We start from the raw sequence: 15,798 nt of genomic DNA on the forward strand, positions 1-15,798 counted from the left end.
AGAGAGAATCACAGGAGAGAACCACTGAGAGAGAATCACAGGAGAGAACCACCGAGAGAGAATCACGGGAGAGAACCACTGAGAGAGAATCACAGGAGAGAACCACTGAGAAAGAATCACTGGAGAGAACCACTGAGAGAGAATCACAGGAGAGAACCACTGAGAGAGAATCACAGGAGAGAACCACTGAGAGAGAATCACAGGAGAGAACCACTGAGAGAGAATCACTGGAGAGAATCACAGGAGAAAACCACTGAGAGAGAATCACTGGAGAGAACCACTGAGAGAGAATCACAGGAGAGAACCACTGAGAGAGAATCACAGGAGAGAACCACTGAGAGAGAATCACAGGAGAGAACCACTGAGGACAGGGGAGAATGACCATCTACATCTCAGCTTATCATGTATGATTTATCCTCTTTGAATAAACCTATTTTCCTTCCCCTGATTTGCTTAAAGAGTAAACATTTGCTTAAAGAGTAAACATCAACTGCTAACAAGTTCATAAACCATGTGCCATGGAATCGGTAGAACATTGAAAATCTCTTCCCAACTAGTTTCTATATGGCACAGCTGTAAAGTTTTTGGTCATTAAATTAAACGGGTATACTTTTGTATTCATCACAATTTTCTTTAACCATTTTTGGTCTTTAATGCCGACAGACAAGTTCCACTTTTATAGACAATATACAGACGCACAGACAGCACAATGAACAAACAAAACAACCTTCACATTATGAACTGGAATTACATTGGTTTATTAATTAACTTTTTGTTGAAAACAAATATTTGAATGGGAAGAGACTGTCACTGGCAACCATGGTTACAAGGAGGGTATACCATAATATAATATTGTTGGGTCTGTAGAAAATGGAGAAAATCACCAGAGATAATTATAACACAGAAAGTGTGAGAAAAACAATTAAATACATCATTCTAACATTGCCTAAAATGATAAGACACGAATGAGATAAACCTGCACTATAAAAATGCAGACGTACAATTGATGGCATATATGACGATATAATTACTTTTCTCAACTTTACGCAAATCACAAGCGGCGATCGCTGGGCAATGACCAATCATATCGAGTGGTTCCCGTGACGATGACCAATCATATCGAGTACTTAATTTATGGTACAATGGTACAAATTTAATGTACCATTTTGTAAGCTTGCCTTGCTGATATTTGCAATGCAGATGAAGTATCGTAGCTAGCTATTTTCTAGCTTCTTGTGCAGTGCAGAATAAAAATATCTGTATGCTTATAGATGTGTAGCCGATCTGTGTATGAACCCTAAAACGTTTGGTATACAAATTAGTTCAGAACCTAGCTATGAACCTCAGCTATCATAGCCTGTTGTATCTTCAAAACAGTCTGAATGACATTAATGGAGCCTATGGATTGAGTAGAATATAATATAACTTTGTGCCAAGGTTGCAAGTCGTATATACATGTAGTGATTGAGATCCCACATTGTAGCCTGTACATTTACTATATTCACTGATCATGTACTCTACTCTATCTTGGCAAATAAAGGCGCAGTTCAGGTATGAATGTCTTTGAGATTATTCTTCAGTCATATCCAATACCAGGAGTATCAAATTACAGTCTTTGAATGATGCTGTGTCTGCATGTATGTATTACAATTATACACTTCAACAGTGTTTACCAGTCTTGGTCCTGGGACATCAGTGGTTACACATTGTAACTATGCAATAGACTAGAAACATGATTTAACTAGTTAAATACTGATTTGTAATTCATATATACAGAAATACATATTTTTTTAAACAGTAAACTACCTATACATCATGTAAAATACTCTAAAAACAGTTCCTCTCAATATCTAATTTCCTTCATCTGCATTGATCTGATAAACACAGGATAGGTGTAGTATTTCATCACATGAGACTTAACGTCAACCAGTAGCAAATGTGAAACATTTATTGAAATAAGTTCATTATACAAGTGTTATAAATATTGTAATATATTATAAATACAAGTTCAATCTGTACTTCAATGCACATCTGGTGTGCATTATAACAGAGGAAGGAGGTGGCGAGAGAGAGAGGTGTAGAAGACAGGCAAAGAGGTAAGAACAGAGGAGCAGGGAAGATTAATGATATGATTAATGAATCACAGTGCTGCCCTAATATTCTCTCAGTTCATCACTATTACATCATAGTGTCTCCTAACCAGCCTTGGGTTCCCAGTCGGCCTGAAGGTTATCTTAAGAGCAGGTGAGGTGGCAATGACGGGACTGGGTGTTGGCATCCTCTCTCACATCAAAACATACATGTTTATTACATGTGTAACTCTGTTGTTGTTTTTGTCACACTGCTTTGCTTTATCTTGGTCAGGTAGCAGTTGTAAATGAGAACTTGTTCTCAAATGGCCTACCTGGTTAAATAAAGGTGCATTTAAAAAAAACAAAAAAAAAAACAGGCTTAAACTAACAGTCTGTCATAATAATCATCAAGAGGTGAAATGCAAAACTGATCTTGGATCATTAACACTGGGCCTACTCCATCTCTTTAATAATACTTCCTGTATAATATAAACTGATCTTGGATCATTAACACTGGGACTACTCCATCTCTTTAATAATACTTCCTGTATAATATAAACTGACCTTGGATCATAAACTCTGGGACTACTGCATCTCTTTAATAATACTTCCTGTATAGTATAAACTGACCTGGGATCATTAACTCTGGGACTACTACATCTCTTTAATAATGCTTCCTGTATAATATAAACTGACCTGGGATCATTAACTCTGGGACTACTACATCTCTATTTCAATGTAAAGCATCTCTTTAATAATACTTCCTGTTGACCCGACCAAGTGACCTCTCACCTCTGATCATGCTGTGCCCTCTATGTAGCCAGTTCAGATGCGGGAGGGGTTCACCGACACAGCTGATATAACCTAGAGGATTTAGGGAGAAGGGGAGAGAGGGATGAAGAAATAATAATAATAATAATATAGGAATAATGAAGTGTCTTACTATTCTCCACGGTCGGCCCTCTTGACTATTCTTTGGAGGTGGAAGGAGCCACAGTTATACACCTGAACCTGCACAACACAATCCATCAATCAGATTGATACATGAGTGTGTAGGTGATAGGGTATCTAATATACACCTGAACCTGCTTACTGCACAACACAATCCATCAATCAGATTGATACATGAGTGTGTAGGTGTGGGTTATAGGGTGTCTAATTGTTCTACATTTTTTCAATATGGGTGATTTTAAAATAGCATGTTTTGTTTTTGTACAGACATCACACCCTTACCTGAGAAGTAGAAATAAAAAAAAACAGAGAGAAACTGAGAATTTTATATTTTAGTTAACGAGCCAAGTCAGTTAACAAATTGTTATTTACAATGTCGGCCTACCAAGAGGCAAAAGGCCTCCTGTGGGGACGGGATTAAAATAAATTAAATAAAAATAGGACAAAACACACATCATGACAAGAGACGACAACAACACTACATAAAGAGACCTAAGACAACGTGGCAGCAACACAACATGGTAGCAACTCAACATGACAACATGGTAGCAACTGAACATGACAATATGGTAGCAACTCAACATGACAACATGGTAGTAACAATATGACAAGAGCACAGGGTACAAACATTGTTGGGCGAAGACAACAGCACAAAAGGTCAAGGAGGTAAAGACAACAATACATCACGCAAAGCAGCCACAACTGTCAGAATGAGTGTCCATGATTGAGTCTTTGAATGAAGAGATGGAGAACAAACTGATATAACTGCAGTTGACATAGCGAAGTAAATGCAAGAATACTCTTATTGCAATGTGAATGGCTCTTAAAAGAGCCTTTGTTTGTGCATAGTGTAGTCTACGGTGTTGCCAGGGAACAGCACCCTCCTCAAAAAAGTATGTGGTGAAGAAATCCCACACACAGATCCCCCTCCTGGTCCTCGTGTCCATCCTCATGGCGTTATGCAGGACACAGATGCCCCTCCTGGTCCTCGTGTCCATCCTCATGACGTTATGCAGGACACAGATGCCCCTCCTGGTACTCGTGTCCATCCTCATGACGTTATGCAGGACACAGGTAGCCTTCACACAACCTGAATTCCTCCAGGAGGCAGTCCCAGACGGCCCTGGTCACCCAACCTTGCAGTGCCCTACAGGTTAACTGTAGGCAATCATTTTGAAGGAATTTCCAGTTACATGGTATCCGTAGGAATATGGAATTTAAGTCTAATATTGACATTATATCACCAGGTCATTGTGGATTACTAAAGTATAATATCCCCTATAACAAATCATGATAACATTGTATAGATAGGATCCTGCTATTTACATTTGCATCTATTTTTATTTGACTAGTTAAGAACAAATTCTTATTTTCAATGACGGCCTAGGAACAGTGGGTTAACTGCCTTGTTCAGGTGCAGAACGACAGATTTTTACCTCGTCAGCTCAGGGATTCAATCTAACAACCTTTCGGTTACTAGTCCAAAGCTCAAACCACTAGACTACCTGCCTCCTCTACACTCTAACCACTAGGCTACCTACCTCCTCTACACTCTAACCAATAGGCTACCTACCTCCTCTACACTCTAACCACTAGGCTACCTGCCTCCTCAACACTCTAACCACTAGACTTCCTGCCTCCTCTCCACTCTAACCACTAGACTACCTACCTCCTCTACACTCTAACCACTAGGCTACCTACCTCCTCTACACTCTAACCAATAGGCTACCTACCTCCTCTACACTCTAACCACTAGGCTACCTACCTCCTCTACACTCTAACCACTAGGCTACCTGCCTCCACTACACTCTAACCACTAGGCTACCTACCTCCTCTACACTCTAACCACTAGACTACCTGCCTCCTCTCCACTCTAACCACTAGACTACCTACCTCCTCTACACTCTAACCACCCACTAGACTACCTGCCTCCTCTCCACTCTAACCACTAGACTACCTACCTCCTCTACACTCTAACCACTAGACTACCTACCTCCTCTCCACTCTAACCACTAGACTACCTACCTCCTCTACACTCTAACCACTAGACTACCTACCTCCTCTACACTCTAACCACTAGGCTACCTTGCCGCCTATATCAAGGACAGCATCACAAATGAATACATAATTACCACTTGAAGCTTGAGGAGTTGATCGTTTGTGTCAGCTGTGCAGTGCAAAAAAACATGCACCCCTTTGCGTAGACAGGATTTCACAGCTCTCTGTAACCGAGGACAGAAAACCTCACAAGAAACAGACTTCATTATACTCAAATTAGACCTCACTGAATAGTATGCTACTATTATCTCGGTTCTCACTTCTAGGGACTGGAACTACACAAACGTACCTGCCCTATCCACAGTTGGGGCTGCTATCCTTTCACCCTCCTCTATGGCTGTTAACTAGCTACCTACAAATGCATTTGGAGTTTGTTTTTTTTACAGGGATAAATACATCAAGATAGCTAAGCAAATCTCAAGTTAGGTAGCTGGTGATATCTAATTAACTTAGCTATCTTTACAGTATGTAAAGTTGGCTAGATATGTAACTAGTCATTGCAGATATTTTGCTAGAGAGATTTTGCTGGAGAGATTTGCTGGGAGGTCATTGCAGAGATTTTGCTAGAGAGATTTTTCTAGAGATTTTGCTGGGCTGAGAGTTGGTATGTTTTGTGAGTTTGTTGCTCAGATAGAGCTTATTTGATGTCCTTTGTTTCTTAGTTTGTTTGTGAAATCGTTTAATATTCTGTTTCATTTGTTCCCAGGGGGGAAGGGGAAGGCACCTAGGGAGTGCTTAGACAAGAGGCCCGCGGGCATACATATACCCATAGCATATTCGCTGTCTAGGCACACTAGGTAAGACCTGGGCGGACCACCCACTTGTATTTTGGTTAGGGCACCAGGTGGTGCAAAATTAGGTAAGTAGTGGGTAGGCAGGTAAGATAGGAGAGGGGGGGCTTTGAGATTTACTTTCTTTGCTTTGGTTCCGTCCAGCCCCTTTTCCCCATATTACCGTGTGAAGGAATAAAGTCCTGGTAAACGGTACCACATTCTGCCTGTTGTCATTCTTTCTTGCACCTACAGTCCATACCGTTTTCACTTCACGGAGAGTTTAGTTGTAGCAGAGTTTTGCGTTCCCTCTTCATAGAGGCGTGCGTAACACCAACTAGCTAGCTCATTTCAGTTAGCTTGCACTGTAGCTAGTTAGATAATAATACATCTTTTTTTTGTTTACATTTTAGAAATGTATTGACTTGAATAGGTTCTCCCAGCCATGTGGACGATTGGAAACAGGGCAGCAAAGTGTGTTTGTCACAAGAGCATTTTTAGAGCATATTACTATTGTAATGACCTGACTAGATCATAAAGGAACAATTGTCCAGACAAAGGACTGAGTTTACGGTTCAAATAAATGAAAGATACTCGTATAAAACAATCCGCGACCTTCTCTTGTGAAGACCAGACATAATAAAGAGAACAATGGCTAAACACGGAATTAAACTTGCAATGCTTCACCCCGCTGCCAACCGTGGTCCATTTACGCAGTGAAAAAGTTCAATATTTCCACAAACACACTGGGGAGCTACCCAAAAATGTATATATATACTAGATGATTTTTTGAGGGCGCTGTATTGACGCCCCACGCATCCATCTTGGGACTTCCTCAACGGTGTAAAAAATATATTGGAAGCTATTGAAATACATTTCTTAATATCTACATTCGTTTTTGCCACATTTATTATACTAAAGACACCGTAATTCATACATATTATATTATATGTGAGCTAAACATACAAATACAAAAATATATACCAAAACATTTTCCTTAAAGTAGATTTTTTTTAGATTACTAATGATACTGTCCCTTTACAACAACACAAATACTTTTTGTAATTTTATCCTTGAAACATTTAATTGGAATACTGTACAATTCCATTCATTCCTATGAAGGACTGTTCCAACCGGGGAGTGACAATATGGCCGACGAGTGGCGTCACATCCGCTCAATGGCCAATACATAGCATTCACAATCACGAGTCTATTTACAGTGTTGGAGTAATAAATTCAAAGTGAAAAAGTAAAAAAGTACATATGCTTCTGGAATTTTGAAACAACTGCGCCATGAAGGTAACAAATTTGTTTTAATTTAAGATGGCAAATATCGTGGTTTTATCACAGGATTAGAGACCAATTGTTTTACATAAACAGGTTTATTTCTATGGACGTGTTTTAAGGACGACGTAACGTTGGCAAAAAAAAGTCTTAGGCGTGGCCGTGGGCTGCGGACTATAATGAATCAAGATAGTTCAAGTAAAGGTGTGTATAGGCTATCATACTCTTAAAATGATTGCATTGAATATAGGCTGTAACTCACAAAAACAGTAGGCATTTAACTAGTTTAACATTTCGGGCAAACCACTGTAGCCGAGTTTGGTCTACTATCTAATCTGCGGATGGGATGCCATCTCATGGTTTTAGAAATAAATAGCTATAAACTATATAGATCTCATGTAATGGTAATTATTAACTTCCCTTTAGTATGTGACATAATGTCATGTTAGGTCTTTGGTATCCTTTAGTCATGTATCCTATCGATTCCATGTTTGTTTACATTTCGGAGGCCATATCTGAACGTCAACAACATCGTTGGATTCATGCTATTTGATATTATTTTATTTAAATCGCTGACTTCTGTTTTTCCACAATAGGAGAACAATCTGGCTTTCTGTAAAATATGCTGAGCAACAGTAAACTGCCTTTGACTTTCATCCGCCGTCATTTCTGAGAAGGAGCCGATGGAAATGTCCTGACGTCTATGGGGAGAGTGAAGTAAATATGGAGGAGGACAGGTAAATTACCCTGTCATTAGGTGTATCTGTATTGTTAGTTTTATTCATAATGTCGGTGAAATGTGTCCATTTCAAGTGCAACTGTTCTAATAATTATAAAACAGCGCGAGGTGTGACACACATGGGGGTGTATTCACTAGGAACTGAACAAGCAAACGGGAAGAGATTTTTCTGAATTTGTCCATTGAGAAACTGTCGTTTTCGTTGCAAAACCTTTTGCTACGGTGTGTTCTAATTCATACACCCCTTTCAGGTACCATTTTAGCACACCTGCTCGTGATGTCTAAAACACTGTCCCGTTCAGGAGCCAAACGTTGCCTATAGAAATGCCACCAGTAGCCTAGAGTCGACGCTATTCCACATGCGTATTGCGTTCCAAAACGTTGCATCTTGCTGAACGCGCCACAAATGTTTTGTTTTTTTTATACACGGAAGTGGAAGGGAAATACATCTATACACGTTCTAACGGGAGGGACCGACCTGTATTTGACCAATAGAAACTCTTGTTTCTCTCTCTGTTGCTACTGTGTGCACTACTGAATACAACCCTGTTCAGTGGCGTTGATGCACAGTGAGCTCAGCCCGTGAGTGGATGAGTTCAGGCAAGCAAATTTTATTTTAGAAAAGTTAGCTAAGCAACACATTTCATACATTTTGTCAACTTATTTTGTTCAGAAAAGCTAATTAGTATGTATATATCTACCTGGTGTATGGGTTGTAGTAGGTTCAATACACTACCAGACAGGTTGGTAGTAGGTACACAGCTACCTGGTTTATGGGTTGTAGTAGGTTCAATACACTACCAGACAGGTTGGTAGTAGGTACACAGCTACCTGGTTTATGGGTTGTAGTAGGGTCTATACACTACCAGACAGGTTGGTAATATGTCGAATGGCAATGGAAGAGTTGGTTAAACTATTAATTTATTATGTTTATTTGAACAGGGACAATGTACAATAAAAATACAAGTCTAAATTCCACATGTGAAATGATAGGTTGTAGCCTACAAGATTTAGCTAGTAGCTATTTCCATCTCCAGTCCCCAGGCAGGGGAACAACCAGGGCTGGTCCTACAGGGTTGGTCCTACAGGGCTGGTCCTACAGGGCTGGTCCTACAGGGCTGTTTTACAGAGCTGGTCCTACCGGGCTGGTCCTACCGGGCTGGTCCTACAGGGCTGGTCCTACAGGGCTGGTCCTACAGGGCTGGTCCGACGGGGCTGGTTCTACGGGGCCGGTTCTACAGGGCCGGTCCTACAGGGCTGGTCCTACAGGGCTGGTCCGACGGGGCTGGTTCTACAGGGCTGGTCCTACAGGGCTGGACCTACATTCAAATCAAATTGTATTTGTCACATGCACAGAATACAACATGTGTAGACCTTACAGTGAAATGCTTAACCAACAATGCAGGTTTAAGAAAATACCAACAACAAAAAAGTTAGAGATAAGAAAAACAAATGATTGAAGAGCAGCAGTAAATAACAATAGCGAGGTTATATACAGGGGGTACCGGTACAGAGTCAATGTGGAGGCTATATACAGGGTATTACAGTACAGAGTCAATGTGGAGGCTATATACAGGGTATTACGGTACAGAGTCAATGTGGAGGCTATATACAGGGTATTACGGTACAGAGTCAATGTGGAGGCTATATACAGGGGGTACCGGTACAGAGTCAATGTGGAGGCTATATACAGGGTATTACGGTACAGAGTCAATGTGGAGGTTATATACAGGGTATTACGGTACAGAGTCACTGTGGAGGCTATATACAGGGTATTACGGTACAGAGTCAATGTGGAGGCTATATACAGGTCGTACCGGTACAGAGTCCATGTGGAGGCTATATACAGGGGGTACCGATACAGAGTCAATGTGGAGGCTATATACAGGGGGTACCGGTACAGAGTCAATGTGGAGGCTATATACAGGGGGTACCGGTACAGAGTCAATGTGGAGGCTATAAACAGGGTATTACAGTACAGAGTCAATGTGGAGGCTATAAACAGGGGGTACCGGTACAGAGTCAATGTGGAGGCTATATACAGGGGGTACCGGTACAGAGTCAATGTGGAGGCTATATACAGGGGGTACCGGTACAGAGTCAATGTGGAGGCTATATACAGGGGGTACCGGTACAGAGTCAATGTGGAGGCTATATACAGGGGGTACCGGTACAGAGTCAATGTGGAGGCTATATACAGGGGGTACCGATACAGAGTCCATGTGGAGGCTATATACAGGGTGTTACGGTACAGAGTCAATGTGGAGGCTATATACAGGGGGTACCGATACAGAGTCCATGTGGAGGCTATATACAGGGGGCAGTGGTACAGAGCCGGAATCGGACTATACTACTAGTGGACTCTAATAGGACTATATTACTAGTGATGTGGACTGTAATAGGACTATATTACTAGTGATGTGGACTGGAATAGGACTATATTACTAGTGATGTGGACTGTAATAGGACTATATTACTAGTGATGTGGACTGGAATAGGACTATATTACTAGTGATGCGGACTGGGAATAGGACTATATTACTAGTGTTATGGATTGGAATAGGACTATATTACTAGTGATGTGGACTATAGTAGGACTCTATTAGTAGTGTTATGGACTGGACTAGGTTTGTAAAACTTGTGATATGGACTGTAATATGACTCTATTATGAGTGATACTGACTGTAATATTACTAGTGTACCGACACCCCCCCTGTATATATATTGTTATTTTTTTACTGCTGCTCTTCAATTCCTTGTTACTTTTATCTTTTATTCTTATGCATATTTTTTGAAACTGCATTGTTGCATTGTTGGTTAGAGCCTGTAAGTAAGCATTGCACTGTTGTATTCGGTGCATGTGACTAATACATTTGATTTGATTGGTTGACTGACTGGTCAAACTCCTCAATGCCATCCCGGAACATATTCAGTCTGCCAAACAGTCCTGTAACTTAGCATCTGCTTCATCTGATCACTATTTCATTGATCTAGTCACTGGGCCTTCCTGCTTTAATTGTGTAAGCAGGAATCAGGAGGATAGACTTATGGTCAGATTTGCCAAGTGGAGAGCTTTGTGTGCGTCCCTGCGTGACGCCAGACGCCACTGTTCTATTCTGCCGGCGTATAACCAGCTGTATGTTGATAATGTCGTCGTTTAGCCACTTGGGGCGGCAGGGTAGCCTAGTGGTTAGAGCGTTGGACTAGTAACCGAAAGGTTGCAAGTTTGAATCGCCGAGCTGACAAGGTACAAATCTGTCTTTCTGCCCCTGAACAGGCAGTTAACCCACTGTTCCCAGGCCGTCATTGAAAATAAGAATTTGTTCTTAACTGACTTGCCTGGTTAAATAAAGGTAAAAAAAAAAAAAAACTCCCTGAAGCATAACCAGCTGTATGTTGATAATGTCGTCGTTCAGCCCCAACTCCCTGAAGCATAAGATATTACAGTTTTGAATGTCCCATTGGTTGTTTAATCTTCCGCATAGGTCATCAGAAGGAAGGGTGGGTTTATTCGATCACCTAGTAGTGCACTAAATAGGGAATAGGGTGCCAACCCTCGTCAAAAGTAGTGCACTAAATATGGAATAGGGTGCCAACCCTCGTCAAAAGTAGTGCACTAAATAGGGAATAGGGTGCCAACCCTCGTCAAAAGTAGTGCACTAAATATGGAATAGGATTCTGAGAACCTCTCGCCCCTTTTTCTCCGCCGCCTCTTCACGCAAATCACGGGGATCTGGGCCCGTGTATCTTTTGTGTCGGGCTTGTCAGACTCGTTAAAGTAAAAAAAAAAATATTCTGCCAGTCCGTGTTGAGTAATCTGATGTCCAGAAGTTATTTTCGGTCTTAATAAGTCCTAATAAGTTTAAAATGTAAGTTACAAACAACGCAATCGGTTGGGAAAACGTCTGCCTTCTTTTCCGGCGCCATCTTACCATCAGTGTTTTAATGTGTGATGGTGTTTAAGTAAGTGTCTCTCTCTCTGTCTCTGTTTCGCTCTCTCTCTCAACCTGTCTCTCTCTGTCTCTGTTTCGCTCTCTCTCTCTCTCTCTCTGTCTCTCTCTCTCTCTGTCTCTCTCTCTCTCCCTGTCTCTCTCTCTGCCTCTCTCTGTCTCTCTCTCTGCCTCTCTCTGTCTCTCTCTCTGCCTCTCTCTCTCTCTCTCTCTCTCTCGCTGTCTCTCTCTCTCGCTGTCTCTCTGTCTCTGTCTCTGTCTCTCTCTCTCTGTGTCTCTGTCTCTGTCTCTGTCTCTCTCTTTCTGTGTCTCTGTCTCTGTGTCTCTGTCTCTGTCTGTCTCTCTGTCTCTCTCTCTCTCTGTCTCTCTGTCTCTCTCTCTCTCTGTCTCTCTGTCTCTCTCTCTCTCTGTCTCTCTCTCTCTCTCTCTCTCTCTGTCTCTGTCTCTGTCTCTCTCTCTCTCTCTCTGTCTGTCTCTGTCTCTGTCTCTCTCTCTGTAGTGTTGACAGGAGGTTACTGCTGAGTTTCCTCCTGTGCTGTGCTGCCTCTCAGATCCAGCAGGGGGCACCATCATCACCACCAACAGCAGTATGGCTGCTCAGGTCTCTGCACTACAGACTGGACTTCTCCTGCTCCTCCTCTGTGGACCTGTCAGCTCAGGACCAGGGGGAGGCTCTGTGTCTGACCACTGACCACTGCAGGGCCATCCACTCTGTTCTGAAGCAGAACCAACACAGCACCCAGCTGGTCCAGAACCAGGTCCAGCTCATCCTAAGAGACTGTGAGGTGGAGGACAGAGCACTGAGAGAGCTGCTTCCCATCCTGCATATTGTCAAGCTGAGGTTAGACACACAAAGGCAAACATTTGACCAACTAGTTTATCAGTAGGAGTTAAACCTACTCTGTGTCATAATGTTGACTCTGCTTCTTGTCCTCTCAGCCCCAGCAAAGCTCTGCTACTTCAGCTGCTGGACCTTGTGTGTGAGGGGATTCAAGAGGGGCTGCTGAGGCACGCAGAGTCCCTGTGCAGAGCCCTGGATGGGGAGCTGGACCTCAGTGAGACCAGGCTGGACCAGAAGGCCTGTGGATCTCTGGCCCTGGTTCTGGAACACTCAGAGGGTCTGTCAGAACTGGACCTCAGCCACTGTGAACTCACAGACCACCAGCTACAGCCCCTGATCACACACCTGCATAAAGTACAAGTCCTGGAGTGAGTGGCTTTCACTGTGTGCATGTGTGTGTCGTGTCTTGTGTCTTGTGTCTTGTGTATCGTGTGTGACACTAGATGACAAATGTCTGATCACTCGTTGTCTCTGTCTCTCTTGCTCTCTGTCTCCCTCTCTGTTGTAGCCTGAGCCACAATGACATCACTGATGCTCTGACTGACAGAATACTCCAACTGGTCTCTACCAACACTTCAATACACACCGTACGGTAAGGTTGTGTGTGATGGTGAGCAGAGCGTGTGTGTGTGTGAGATCATATGGGTGAGTCTGTTTCTGGGGGCAACTGTTGGAGGATGGATATGTGTTGTCTATTGTAATAATGATTCACAATAATCATGTTCTATAGACTCTTCAACAACAGAATCCAGGACAGAAGACCCTTCCTGGCAGACAAGAGGTTTGACATCTGGTGAAGATAATGTTGTATAATAACACTTTGATGTGGAACATAAACGGATGGAACATTTTAATACAAAAGACGCACAACAAACCGGTTGTTCCAGCTGTAACAGTCCGATCATGTATAAACTACAGTCAACAGACTCATTAAAGAGATTCTCTGCTACTTTGTGTACTTTTTAGCCAATAGTGCTTGATAGTAACACTCACAAGTGGTCCCTGAAAATGTTGTACTACATCACATATGTTCACCACGTCATCTCTCTCTCTGCTGTGGCCCGCCCTGCAACCTCATTGGATAACCCTGGGCTGGCTTCTTGCTAGCTGTCACTCAAATACGAGTGGCTGAAGCTCATGAGATAGAACTCTAATTGCCAAGGAAATGGAGGGGAAATGGCACGGCACCGTTTCAACAAATTGTCGCTTTCCAACTTGGGATTTTTGTGTCTTTTTGAGGTAAGACAGTGATTATGCATGAATTAACTACATATTGAAACATTCAGCCCAAAGTGTGAGGTTGAAAACCTCAATTACATAATTATCTACCTACTAACCGCACATTGACTCTGTACCAGTAACCCCTGTATTTCGCCTCGCTATTGTTATTTACTGCTGCTCTTTAATCATTTGTTATTCTTATCTCTTACTTTTATTGTGGTATTTTCTTAACTGCATTGTTGGTTAAGTGCTTGTAAGTTCTACACCTGTTGTATTCAGCATTTCACTGTAAGGATCTACAGCTGTATTCATGTGACTAATAAAGTTTGATTTGATTATCAGTTGATGACGTTCCTTTTGTTTCCATAACAACCAGGTGTTGTAAATTAGCTCAGGCTAGAAACACTACAGCACATCTGACAACTTAAATGTGTTGGTACTCGTCTATTTCTAAATAAAACAAAACTTAAAATGTTTTAAGTCTTTTCTGATATCAAAACAGAAAAACATCCCAAATGTTTACATTTTTTGACCGTTTCAAATCATTTATGAATATTTTGTTTTTGTATTTTTTATAAATGTCCCATGAGGCACATGATTGGTGTTTGTCACAGTGTTTTCTCTAAAGGTTGAAATCATTGCTAGTAAATACTAAATAATCACTTTCAAGTTATTGCTGGTATGAACGCGATCCCACCCGACGTGTGTTTCTTTTCATGACGATGTAAAAGTTGTTTGTTGAAGACATCTCCCTCTGACAGGCAGATCTCGGGAAAGCCGGACCCGCCCATTTACCAGGAAACACCATATTAGGTCAATGACGTCAACGGAATCTCCTTTTGGAACGTTCCATTTCCTGGAAACTTAGAACTTCTAACTTGTCTTTACCGAGAAATACCAGGTAAATAACATATTCAAATAAATCTATCTTTATTAGTCACATGCGCCGAATACAACAAGTGTAGACTTTACAGTGAAATGCTTACTTACAAGCCCTTAACCAACAGTGCAGTTCAAGAAGAAGAAAGTATTTACCAAGTAGGCTAACATAAAAAGTAAAATAATAACAAAAACGAGGCTATATACAGGGGGCACCGGTACCGGGTCAGTGTGCAGGGCTACAGGCTAGTTGAGGTGAAATACAGCCCACACCAGGGTTTCTCTAGAGAATATAGCCTTTATACAGCCCACACCAGGGTTTCTCTAGAGAATGTAGCCTATATACAGCCCACACCATGGTGTCTCTAGAGAATATAGCCTTTATACAGCCCACACCATGGTGTCTCTAGAGAATATAGCCTTTATACAGCCCACACCAGGGTTTCTCTAGAGAATGTAGCCTATATACAGCCCACACCAGGGTTCCCCAACTCGTCCCTGCCCCAGAATTTTGTCACTATATTTATAGGGTTGCATCAGTTACAATGGGGGACTTTTATTTTGAAGGCGAACTGCCAATTCCACTATTGCTGCTCACGCCACACTGGTCCACTGATTCACATCGGAATGAAACCTGCGAGTCTCCGCTGTCCGCTCAGGCGGGAGGGAGAGAGGACGAACAACTATGAACGGTAGACCTACAGTCTGCAGTAGTTTCAACTGTTGAATGGTAACTGATTTTTAGAAGAAAAAAAACCCATGAGCGCAGTTACCGACACATGTCATAACAGAGCTGCCAACTCTCACCCATTGGCGGTGATTCACGCATTTGACACTCTGATCATGGCACACCTCTTATATCTCACGCATTCTCACGCAAAATACTTTCTTAGTCTCCAACTGAATAACCATGTCCTAGCCTGATAGTGTTGGGCAGGCTAACTGCAATAGAGGAGGGACTGTAATTTCGCTAAAACTGATCATTCAGACTTTATAAACTAGAACGTGTTATAATAGCGCATGAAGTGTCCTT

The 15,798-nt window shown here is 41.9% G+C and overlaps 1 protein-coding gene across 3 annotated transcripts; it reads left to right on the forward strand.

The window, feature by feature from the left end:
- Positions 1 to 7,037: 7,037 nt before the first annotated feature.
- LOC135535768 (protein NLRC5-like) lies at positions 7,038 to 14,227 on the forward strand. Of its 3 annotated transcripts, none has more exons than XM_064962187.1 (7): positions 7,038 to 7,150; positions 7,232 to 7,339; positions 7,732 to 7,872; positions 12,324 to 12,665; positions 12,764 to 13,033; positions 13,174 to 13,257; positions 13,396 to 14,227. In XM_064962187.1, exons 3-7 carry the CDS (start codon positions 7,859 to 7,861, stop codon positions 13,460 to 13,462), a joined length of 777 nt encoding a protein of 258 aa, XP_064818259.1. In that variant the 5' UTR covers positions 7,038 to 7,150; positions 7,232 to 7,339; positions 7,732 to 7,858; the 3' UTR covers positions 13,463 to 14,227. The 3 variants fall into 3 exon arrangements, with proteins under 3 accessions (XP_064818259.1, XP_064818260.1, XP_064818258.1); XM_064962188.1 differs by having other exon boundaries at positions 7,258 to 7,339; XM_064962186.1 differs by lacking the exon at positions 7,232 to 7,339.
- The last annotated feature ends 1,571 nt before the right edge of the window (positions 14,228 to 15,798 follow it).

Source organism: Oncorhynchus masou, unplaced genomic scaffold, assembly GCF_036934945.1.
Source record: "Oncorhynchus masou masou isolate Uvic2021 unplaced genomic scaffold, UVic_Omas_1.1 unplaced_scaffold_514, whole genome shotgun sequence".
Taxonomy (NCBI): domain Eukaryota; kingdom Metazoa; phylum Chordata; class Actinopteri; order Salmoniformes; family Salmonidae; genus Oncorhynchus; species Oncorhynchus masou.

What these genes read in the sequence shown, in the direction of transcription:
- LOC135535768 (XM_064962187.1), top strand. An exon ending in CTGCATATTGTCAAGCTGAG is followed by an intron (nt 12,666 to 12,763) that starts GTTAGACACACA and finishes TTGTCCTCTCAG; the next exon opens with CCCCAGCAAAGCTCTGCTAC. An exon ending in CATAAAGTACAAGTCCTGGA is followed by an intron (nt 13,034 to 13,173) that starts GTGAGTGGCTTT and finishes TCTCTGTTGTAG; the next exon opens with CCTGAGCCACAATGACATCA.